General features: G+C 47.6%; 1 protein-coding gene across 1 annotated transcript in view; it reads left to right on the top strand.

The window, feature by feature from the left end:
* The window catches only part of Gdf6 (growth differentiation factor 6), a 16,444-nt gene extending 4,632 nt beyond the window's left edge, over positions 1–11,812 (top strand). Inside the window, exon 2 of the mRNA XM_008847855.2 lies at positions 10,522–11,812. Coding sequence (XP_008846077.1) covers positions 10,522–11,483 — 962 coding nt within the window. The 3' untranslated portion in view covers positions 11,484–11,812. The remainder of the gene's footprint in view (positions 1–10,521) is intronic.
* The last annotated feature ends 6 nt before the right edge of the window (positions 11,813–11,818 follow it).

Below are 11,818 nucleotides of genomic sequence, written 5' to 3'. Positions count from 1 at the left end.
GAGAGAATGAGAATATGAATCTCAGAAATGATGAGGGAAAGAAACAAACTGAGTTTAAGAATATTTTGGTGAGTTAGGTTTCCCAGAGACTTTGAAGTAAGAATATAATGTTGCATTGTTAAGAAAGGAGCCAGTAAGGAACAGATAAAACCCAGACAGAGATGGAAACATCCCAGAGGAACTCCACACCCTAGAAACAAGTCCAGGAGAGTCTGCTGTGAGTTGTTTGCTAGTTTCTCCCTTTATCTTCAGAAACCTGATTCTAAGAGGGCAGGAGGATGCTAGGGACCAACAGGCTTCAGGGAGAGGAGGGCATAGTTTCTTGTGATTGAAGTTCACCTGGCACGTTATGTTTATGCAAAACAGCAGGATGCTGGGTGGACTTGGTCCTGGCAGTGGTGTAATCAACACAGCAGCACTTTTGCCCGGACCCTGTTGTCGTTGGCAAACGGAAAATGAAATATAAGCAGGGAAGTATTTTAATGGGGACGGAGGGAATTCGCAACTGTTAATTATTTGGTGACCTTGTATTCGATTTGTTTGAGTCCCTTATAAAAACACTAATTCAGACCAGACGGCCAAGTGAGGAAGCTGGGCAGAAGGTTCCAATCTAGGCTTTATTTCCCCGGAAAGAGGGAACAGCCTTGGAAAGGGTTTGCTAAGAATGCAAGTGCGTGTGTGTGTGTGTGTGTGTGTGTGTGTGTGTGTGTGTGTGTGAATGGGTGAGGGCAGAGTGCTGGATGAGAGCTGGCTTTGTGGTTCAGGTTCAAGATCTTCCTAGCTGGAAGGTCCTGGGGAAAGCTTGGGGGAAGGGAAGGAAGTCTTAAACTCTTCTGGTTGGAATGATTCAGACACACTTAAGGCCACAAACCAATCCCCTGCCCATGGGCTTGTGGCTAAACACCACTTGTTGTCCTCAGGTCCTTCAGGGCCACCGTAAAGGGAAAAACAAGAATCAGAAAGCTTACCACATTTTGCAGCAAGAGCACAGGTTGCACCAGGAATCTTGGCAAGGGTGACTAATCTGAGGGCACTGGGCACTGGGCAGTTATCCTCTTTACTAGAGGTTTTAATACTGGTGGGGGAGGAGTAGAAAAAAAGGTGCTCAAACACCCTTTTTTCTGCACCTCAAGAAAACAAAAATTCATTCAAGCTATAGACCCCATCTGGTCTCATGAATCCCACCCCTTCTCCCCAATGAATCAGTACATGAAAGGTACCATTTAGGACCCCACAGCATGGGTGTCACTTGTACCCTCTGGGACTATTGCATTGAAGGAGGGTTCATTTGCCACACGTGGAGTTCTGGGGCACTAGCGCACCTCCTCCATAGTAGGTCTTCTCCAGGCATTTGAGTGTGTCTTTGGGGGGGAGGGTGTGGGTTATGCTAGAAATAAGGCAGAAGCAAGAACTTCTGCTTCCTGCCAGACTGCTGCTTGCATTCATGGACTTGGAACAATTCAACAGTAATTCCTAGGGGCTTTCAAGCAAAAGGAAGGGTATTAGTTCGATAACCTCTCCGGTATTGAATAACCCGGCTCCAACCATACATTTGTGGGGCCAGGGAAGAAAATGGAACTGAGCCCTTGAGGTGTGGAAAGTGGGAATGGGGATCCATCACAAGGATGGTTTGGCATCTCCACTCCAAGCCCCGGCTGTTTATTTTTAAGTTCAATTTCGGTGAAATGGTGTCTCCTGTTTACTGGAATTAAATAGGTTCTCTCTGGCCTAATGGGTTCTAGGGCTGTTTTTTTCTGCCTTCCAACAGTCCATTGGCACTGCTCAGGGTAGAAGGCTAGGTCCACTAGCCGAGCAGCTTAAAGACCAGTTGGTGGCTGCTGCGTGGAACCTTGCTGCTGGAGAAGCATCCTCAGAGCAGTTAAAGGCCCTGGAGTCTAGGAGCTGGACTTTGTAGTCAGCATGCAAGAGAGGCTTGAAGAATTGAGAAAAGAAGATGGGAGGAGCGGGGAGAGAAGAGGGGATACTCTTGCTTTACAAATCTAGCTTCCAAGCAAATTGGCGTAAGCTGCTGCCAGCTTCCCAGTAGCCTGGAACTTGGAAGCTCTGTGGGGAGGGAAATTGAAAAATACTAGACTGTGGCCCACAGCTGGCACAATCTCTTTGCTACTTTGTTTTGGAAGTCAGATCAAGATGAGCGACTTGGAGAAGAAATTCCTTTTTGAGTCAGCACTTAAGCCAAGCACTTTAAACAATGTTATGGAGTCTTCTACTCAATGCTCTTGGGACCAGAGAATCCAATATTCTGCCCACCAGCACATGCCATTATGAACCTCTGCCTTCCTCTGCAGTTGCAGGGGTACATGGGAAGAGAAATTGCACAAAACAGGCAGTATTTCTTCTATTTTTCATTTGAAGCCAGTGTCCCAAGGACCTAGATCTGTTCCAGCTTCTACCTGGGCTTTAAGACCTACTGGGATCCCCACTACCACACCTCTCTCCAAGGCCCTGGGCTCCTAGCAGACACAACCCCTTGACGTTGCCCAGCAAATCAACTTGATCCTGCTCCTTTCCCACTCCCCAAATGGGTATGACTTTGGTCCCTATAACACAGGATGCTTCCACAATGTATAAGTGTGGAGTGAGGGGGAGATTTTTATCTGCTGTGTGGTTAAATTAAGATTTGAGCTGCTGTGGTCTGGAGCCTAGGGTAGGACATCAATGAAAAGACTAATGGCAGGGGATGTGTCCTTGATCCCTGTCGCCACTCTTACCTCCCAGGGAAAACCTGTGAACAGGAGAGTTTGTACTAAGTAGTTAGTAAATATTTCATCTGTACAGACAAAAGGAAGTTTCTACTGTTCCTACTCAGTACACAGGGGGACTCTTTGCTCTTAGCCTTTGTAGCCTCTCCACTCCCCCAAAATTAGCATGACAGAAGTTAGAGTTAGGATGGTTGAAACCGGGCTGCAAAATTTCAGTCAGGTGAGAGCAAGGTCCCCTTCCCTCTGGAGCATCACTCTGCTGCATCCTTATGGTTACCAGCATTGTACTTTCTCTCCAGGACCCAGGCAGACTACCAGACCCTTCACCCAGGGAGTCTACATGCCCCAGATTTATCTGAGAATGGGGGCACAGATCCACTAGATAGAGGGGAAAAAAGAAAAATCTCTCAATAATTATCCCAGGTCCTTCTGGGGATTGGAAGGGGCAAACACACTGAGGAATGAAAGGGGGCAAATTGTTGGTGAAGGCTGGGCCAGTGAGTGTGAGGAGGATGAACATCTTGACAGAGACACCAAAGGGCTCTTAGTAGCTGACAGATGCTGCTGACCTCCATCAGTGCTACAGTCCCAGGACTCGTTTTCCCTCCTTCATTTCTTCACCATGTGAGTGGTCTTTCTTGTCCTGTAGAAAGATCACATGCCACAGCCACAAAAGGATGCCAAAGAGAGGAGAAAGGAAAGCCCAAGCCCTTGAAAGCCACACCTGGCCAGGGAGTCTTGTGGGCTTATGCATAGCCCAGCACTACCTTACTCCCAGGTGGAGACTTAGAAGAAACAGCTCAGTCCTTATTGAGGTTAGGGTGGAGGGCTGTGGCCATATGACATTGTGGAATAGACAAAAGTGTTGGAAATTGCATTGAAGATCCGAGAAGAGTTGTTAAAATGTTCCGAGGCTACAGTCCCACATGCCTTGATTGTCACCAGACCTCAGATGTGCAGCAACCAGAAGCTCCTGCTGCCCAACAGTGCAGCTCTACTCACTTCTAGAAACCTTGTAGAAAGAACTGAATTGTAACTCTTCAAGGAGGCCAGGACGAGGACAGGTATATCTCTTCCTATCAGAATGTAAATAATTATAGTGATGATGGCTACATTTCCTGGGAATTTCCATGTGCCAGGCAGTGCCCTAGGTGCCTGGACTCTGACCTTTGCGATGATCCTGTCAGGTAGGGGTGTTTCTCCCACTTTGTATGTGAGGCTGGAAAATTCTGTGATCCAGTCAGTCACGGAGGAGGATTGAAATTGACTGACCTTAAATGCTTATGCTCATTCCATATTGTCAGTAGTAACTAATATTCACATGACATCCTCAGATGTCACTCACCTCTCTCTTACTTGTTCCCCTCTGTGGCACTGTGAGCTGGCATCATTATCACCATTTTTGTAGATGAGAAACTTAAGATTACTTTAAATAAGTTGTCTTTCAAAAGCCAGATTGTTGGCATTCCTTCAGCTATGCTACTTAGGAAATGGGCAACTTTTGGAGACCAGGGATCTAAGCTCTCCATTCTTCCAAGCACGGGCAATGGGGAAGAACTAGAACATTCTCAGGGTCTCCCTCCACCGTGGACAGAGATCAAGAGCTGGAGTGTTGAGGGTGGTGACACCTTTCTTAGAGATGAATTTTAGAAATTAATTCATTATTATTTTGATGTATAAAACAATGGGCTCATTAGATTCCTTCATATGTGTATCACTGCCCTTTGCTCAGATTCACTTCTCCTTCCCACTGGTCCCTTTCCCCCCTTCAAATAGTCCTCTTTCTGCTTTCATGTCACACACACACACACACACACACACATACACACACACACACAACTCATACATTCCACATATGGAGAAAACACAGAATATTTATCTTATGCCCTTGGCATTATTCTTTTCTGCTTATCCCCCTTCCTCAAAGGCTTTAAAAACATATTTACAAATTTTTTTAATTGACACACTATATTTGCATATACCTACAGGGTACAATGTGAAATGGCAAAATATATATGTGTATCTATCTGTCTTACTAGTTGATAGCTGCAGCAGATCGCCATCAGTGCTGGAAAGGCCACCCCCAGCTATGTAATCATCAGCTCACAGGTATAGGGGTCATAAGTTATTACAAACCAAAGATTTAGATCATGCCCAACACATAGTAAGTACTACAATAGTGTCTGCTTTATAAGCTTTATGTTGAGAGGTTATGCAACAATTCTGAGTCAAGCAAGAGTAGCCAGGGGAGCTGTGTGGGTTGCTCCCAAGCCTTTGTCTTACTGAGGATGCTAGGCAAAGGGCCAGTAGTTTACAAGTCTCAGATCTCAACAGAGCTTGGCCCGTCCTCAAATCACTGTATTTCAGGGATATAGTAACCAGTCTAAGCATAAATTACTCTACAGGCCTTCACATTCCACAGGGAGGGACTAGTGACTCATTTGTATCTTTCCAGAATACACCTATTGGATTATAACTTGATAGACTTTGACACCTCTGGATAGTGCTGAAGCTGAGAGCTGTGGGATAGAAGTTACTCCAGACCCAGACACAAAGTTGGGGCTTAAAAGACTTCCTTCTAATAAAGAAAAAGGTGATCCATCCTGGGGAAATCTCAGCTCAGCATAGTGATGATCTCATTGAGGAGGAAGGACTGAATGTCTGGTTGGCTTCTCCTTCTCTTCTCTTTCCTTCCATTGCCAAATCAGGACACAGGTAGAGGGGCGTGGCCACAGGGCTGGAGAAATCTCTTGGAATAAGGATGCCAGTGCATCCTTATCTAGTTGCAAGACATTGATCCAGTTAAGATGCCTCTTGGGGCTTTGGTTCCTTCACTGTAAATGAATATAACAGTGGGTCAGAACTCATGTATTAACTGGAGCTCATGTATAAGGTGAGAGGTCAGGGAGAGACTGTTAAAAAGCTCTGAGTTTGTGAAAAAGCCTGGCACAAAGGTGATGCCCAGTTAGTGCTCAAAACTGCTGCTGGGGAAATAAGGGGCTAGGGAAATAAGGGGCTATGGAAAGGCTTAGTCTCAAAGATTTTGGAGTTCCCTTTGCAAAGATGGGTGATATCTTTGCACTCCATTCCCTATGACTGCTTAGGGTGTGTGTGTGTGGAAAACACCATAGTCTTCTGAGTTTTCTGAGCTTTAGCCTAGCCCAGACTAGGGAGAGAGAGATGGCCAGGCAGTTAAAGTGGGTTGCTAGGGTCTGGTCAGGGTTGCTAGTGTCATGAGTCTCAGCAAATTCAGAGGACAGGAAACCCAGCAAAAGTGAGAAGGGCCCTATTGATCCTGTTGGAATGACACATACTCTCTTAGTGCTGGTGATTGAAAAAGAAAAAGAAATCCAACCTGAATCCTCAAGGGGGAACTCTGCAACTAAATGAAATTTGGGCTTTTCTGAAACCTGGTGAGTGCTAGCCCAGAGGCAGCACCTTGGTAGAGGCAGCTGGATAGGCAACTGGACAGAATGTGCCCTCCAGCACCCATTTCTCAACCTCCAACTGCCCTTCTTAGACTTGGGTTACAGTGTCACTGTTTTGGTCATGGGCATCTTTTCCTGTTGGCTTTGCTGTTTGTTTCTTTAGCTTCCCGCTGCCACTTACTGTGATCTTGGACAGGTGTCTTTACCTTTCCAGTTCCTTCCCTTACTTGCTCCCCACCCTTCTATTATGAATTAAAAGCTTTGTCTTTTTAATTTACATTTATGTTGTCTAACATCTTCCTTCTACTTTAGTTTTTAGCAATTCTACAGCAGGAACCCTGCATAGTATAATCTTAGTACTGAAAAGGATGAGGTAGGAGGATGGGGAGTTCCAGGCCAGCCTGGGCTAATAGGAGATCTTTTTTCGCAAAAAGACAAACAAACAAAAGCTAAATATCCCACACTAGAGGTACAGGTATGAGTGCTATCAGTATTTTAGTACCAATTTGCTAGTTATGAAGAATTTTATTTGGATACGCCATTTATTCCTCTCCTCCTCTTCCTTCTCCTTCCCTTTCTCTTCCTCCCACTTCCCCCTCCTCTTCCCTCCATCCCCCCTCTTCATCTTCCTCCTCCTCTTTTTTTCTACTCCCCTTCCAGAGAAAGAGGAAAGCAACAATCTAACAGTTGTAACTTGAAGTGTTTCTGAGTCTAATACTCAGCAAACACTGAGTTAACTGGGGTGAGAGCTGAACTGTAACAAAGTCTGAAACAAATATAAAGATCCCATATGGATCATTTTCAACGTAAAGAGCTTAAAGTGTAGAATTAATTTCCCAAATGTAAGAAAATGCCACAGATTTAGAAATGAAGAGTGCACATTTTTAGTCAAGGGATGGGAGTCATCTGTTGATATCACCCATATTTATGTAGGACTTAGTAAGAGAGGAAGGTCATGCGAAGCAGTGCAAAGGCCAGCTTCCTGGCTGCATGGCCCATGGAAGCTGGGCCAGGCTTTGAATTGCTAGGGTAGCTGTGTATGGTCTCTACTCCAGGCCTATAATTTGCCTCTTTTTGGCTATTTCTTTGCTACATGGCTCCAGGTAGGTTCAGGTAGGTAGCGAATATGGTCTGGAGGGGATATGTATAGAGCAGTCACCTTTTTAGACCCTCTGTTTAGAACTTCTAGAGATTGCTTCTGGAGACCCAGTGAGGGCATGTGGCTGAAAGGTTTAAAAACAATGTGAGGGTAGCTGTGGGGACTGGAACCTGGAAAGACAGTGACATGGTCTGGGGTATATCTTGGACTTTGCCTTGTGCTTGGGTGCTTTGTTCAGTCCTTCCTGGAATGATTCTTCTACACACATGGTGGGAAATCCAAAGGGCTTAGTGCAGACCCCTACCAATGCCAGTGGTTCTCCAAGTGTGAGCCCCTGAACCAATGGAATCAACATCACCTGGATGCTCCTAGAAAGGCAGTCTCTTAAACCTCTGAGGCCTGAGGAAATTTGCATCTCTAACCAGTTCCTAGGTGACACTCCTGCTGCTATTTAAGCGGTTTTAACAACCACTGTTATAGATCAAATTCCAAGTTCCTGGGCCATAGAATTCTTGCCCTGAGACCACTTAGATGGCCTGGGCAGCTTCTTTACCAGCCTGTCTTCTCAAGAGAATATCATACCATTGATGGGCATGTTTACCTGAGACCTGGGATGCTGTGATATGTGGACTAGGGTGACTGCAAGCATGCAGGTGAGTCCCCTCCAAATATGGAGTGGACTGGTATGGGAAGATGGGGAGCAGTTGGATAATGAAAGACCCACTTGCATTCTTTCCTGAGTCCTATAAAGTATGTGTGAGCTGGTCTTGGTAGAAAGATCACTAGACCACCTAAAGCTGAAGAATCTGAAAGGTCTTTCCTTTATAGATGGTTTCAGGTTTGGCTGTGCAGACTATTTATTAGCCTATACTTTAAAAAGGGAGAGAGAGAGAATGAAAACAAAAGCAGGCAGATCTTTCCATGTTGCAGGAGAAATAGATAAATCATTATTCTTTATACGTGTTTCTATTCTCCAATCAGACGGAACATATCAAATTATGGAAGGAGAGAGGGAAGTGATTTCCAGATTTATTTCCGGCAAGCTCTGCAAATACACTTTGGTCTGTATCTCCTTTCATTTAACCCCTAGCCAATCTTGGTTGCTTCTAGAATCCCACACCTGGGCTTCAGTGCCGCAAGATTGGATTGTAACTTGCTAAATGCTCAGGCTTTGGAACTAAATAGATCCAAGCATGGGGCCCAGCCTTATCACTTATTAGCTGTCTGACTTTGGGTAATAAATTTCTCTGAGTCTTGGCTTTCCAACCTATAAAAATGGAACAGGTATCTACCTATCTTTAAAAAAATCTGTATGTGAACAAAGATTAGAACTATGCCAGCCCTCACAACATTTAAGTGATTGTGGCATGAGCCTGTGCCCTTGGTTTGTCTTACTCATTACAACCTGAGTAAGGGAAGAGAGAGGCAGGAAAGTGAATCCTAAGGTGACAGGTCCAGAGATCTGGGCAGTGGCCAAGCATCACTGTCAGATGCAACTTTCTACAAAGGAGAAGAAAGTATGTTGAGCTCCCCCTGATCTTTATCTTGACCCTGGTTGGTTTGAAGGTCTTGGCTTCCATAAATCAACTGTCCTGCAGCAGCCTTTCCCTTTTCACCTCTCTAACCCTTCTCACAGTTCCATCTCAGGTTGAGGCTTGTGTGCTAAAGAGGTGGCCGGCCCTGTGGTCAGCTCAGAGTGCAGACTGGGTGTGGTTGAGGCTCCAGAGCCAGTGTCCTGGGGCTACATCTGGACAGGCAGTGAGGGTTGGACTGAACCTGGTGACACTTTTACTATTGAAATCAACCCAAACTTTACTAGCTTCTGGGGAAAGCTGGGGGCTTTGGGGATTTTTGTATTTGCTGGGTTGTAAACATTTTATGGGAAGGCAGCCCAGGAAAATCTGGTTAGCTTTCCGCCTTGCACACTGAAGTGGGGTTGGCTTCGTGCACAAATGTGTCAAAAAAGGAGTCCAGTTTTGCCTTGGTCCTAAAGAATTTGCCTTGGAATTTTAAAGACTGCCACTCTGTATGCATCACACTTTCTTTTTCTCACTTGTAACCAACAAACGAATCTTCAGGATCCATTGTAAGACAATTTCAGATTGGATGGTGTGTATGTGGGGGCGTGTCACTGTGTGAATCTAAGTATCCCCGGTGAGGTTTTCTCTTTCCAGGAATGCCTCTTTCCCCTGGACTGTATTATCTTCTCAATGGGCAGATTTCTGGTGTGCTTGTTTGTTCATTTCCTCTTTCTCTGCTTCTGAAACGCCAATTACTCTTTTATTTGTTGCAAAGGAAAGAAGAAAAAAATCGGAAAAGAAAAAAATGGCTTAGCAACTCTTGATTCTGTCTGCATCATCCTAGACTTAACCATGCCAGCAAAACTGCCTCGTCGGTAGCAATCTGAGTTTGAACTAGTGGCTCTACAGAAAGACTGCATCTTTAAATTATTTTAGAGTTTAAAGGAAGATGCTCACAATAAACATACAAATATCCCATGCCCTGGCTCCATCCTTAGATATTGATTCAATTAGGCAAAGAGACCCTGACACTCATGCTTTTAAAATCAAACTGAAAATCACTGGTACAAGTTTCACACTGACTGACCAGCCTCTGGTCACTCAGGACTCTGGGTCTGTGATGAGCTAGGACTTGCCAGCTGTCTTTGCCTGCCTGAGGGCTGGTGGATGGGGGCCTGTGATTTCGAAAGACAAATATACACGGGATAATTGTAGATAATTTCGATTGCCAGAAAGATAGTACGTCAAGGTTCTGTGATAGTGAGTGCTCCAGGGAAGCCACACTGGATCGTGGTAGTCTGAGATGGCCTCTAAGACTGACAAGGTGGGATGAGGTGGCATTTGAGCCGGTAATGATCTTCACAATGCTTGTGAAGAGTCAATCTGGGGAGTTCGACCCAGACTTGCAACCACAAGAGCATGTTAGCGGTTACACAGGCTATTGGGGGCACATCCCCGCCTCCCCGCCTCTGCCTGCTGCCTCTTCGACTTTGCAAGAAGCACTGATTTCCTTGCACCGAGGCCAGGAGGCCTAAGCTGAGCCCAGGGGGGGCTTGGTCCGGTGTGGCACCTCCTCATTTAATGCACCATCCAGGTCGTGAGCCTGGGGGTGGTCAGGTCCAGGGGCGGCTGAACTGGGACCCCCTGGTTGGCCTGCCCTCTCCTGCCCGCGTCCTCCTGGGGACCGCTAAAGAGCACCGGGTTGATCTCCTCTTAAGTGAAACTGACTGTAATTATTTTTTATCTCGCAGACGATCTCTCGCACACTGCTCTCCGGAGACAGAAGTATTTGTTTGATGTGTTCACGCTGTCAGACAAAGAAGAGCTGGTGGGCGCGGAGCTGCGGCTTTATCGCCAGGCGCCCGCAGCGCCCTGGGGGCCACCTGCTGGGCCGGTGCACGTGCAGCTCTTCCCGTGCCAGTCCCAGCTGTTGCTGGACGCCAGGACCCTGGACGCACAGGGGCCGACCCCGGCAGGATGGGAAGTCTTCGACGTGTGGCAGGGCCTGCGCCATCAGGCCCGGAAGCAGCTGTGCTTGGAGCTGCGATCAGCGTGGGGCGAACCTGACTCCAGGGAGACCGAGGCGCGCGCGCGGGGTCCCCAGCAGCCACCACCCCCGGACCTGCGGAGTCTGGGCTTCGGCCGGAGGGTGCGGCCACCCCAGGAGCGCGCCCTCCTCGTAGTGTTCACCAGATCCCAGCGCAAGAACCTGTTCGCGGAGATGCGCGAGCAGCTGGGCTCGGCCGAGGCTGCGGGCCCCGGTGCGGGCGCAGAAGGGTCGTGGCCACCGGCGTCTGGCTCCCGGGACGCTGGGCCTTGGCTGCCCTCGCTCGGCCGCCGGCGGCGACGCACGACCTTCACCAGCCGCCATGGCAAGCGGCATGGCAAGAAGTCCAGGTTACGCTGCAGCAAGAAGCCCCTGCACGTGAACTTCAAGGAGCTAGGCTGGGATGACTGGATTATCGCGCCCCTAGAGTACGAGGCCTATCACTGCGAGGGCGTGTGCGACTTCCCGCTGCGCTCCCACCTGGAGCCCACGAACCACGCCATCATCCAGACGCTGATGAACTCCATGGACCCGGGCTCCACCCCGCCCAGCTGCTGCGTGCCCACCAAATTGACTCCCATTAGCATCCTGTACATTGACGCAGGCAATAACGTGGTCTACAAGCAGTATGAGGACATGGTGGTGGAGTCCTGTGGCTGCAGGTAGCGGTGCCTGTTGGGACGACTGGGCCAGAGACTGCGTAGGGAGGGGGTGGGGGAGGCCTGACTGCAGAGAGGTGGAGCAGGAGCTGGGCAGGAAGACACCACTGATGGGGAGCATCCTGGAAGTAGGGGCGCAGTGGGAGAGGAGGGAGCCCTGCTCTCCCAGAATCTTACACCTGCCAACCCAGAAGAAGCTAAGGATTGTTCACACTTTGCCTGGCTACCCTGGAAAGACAAGCGGAGGAGGACTCTTTCTTTTTCTTTTCTTTATTATTGTGGCTTTGGATTTTCTTGTGTGGCTCCTTGGTTTTAATAAGAGGTGGAGAGAGAGGGAGATGC

Source organism: Nannospalax galili, unplaced genomic scaffold (assembly GCF_000622305.1).
Source record: "Nannospalax galili isolate Female #2095 unplaced genomic scaffold, S.galili_v1.0 scaffold183, whole genome shotgun sequence".
In the NCBI taxonomy this organism is placed as follows: Eukaryota; Metazoa; Chordata; class Mammalia; order Rodentia; family Spalacidae; genus Nannospalax; species Nannospalax galili.
Note: the sequence above shows the minus strand (reverse complement) of the source record. Positions and strands in the feature narration are given on the sequence as shown.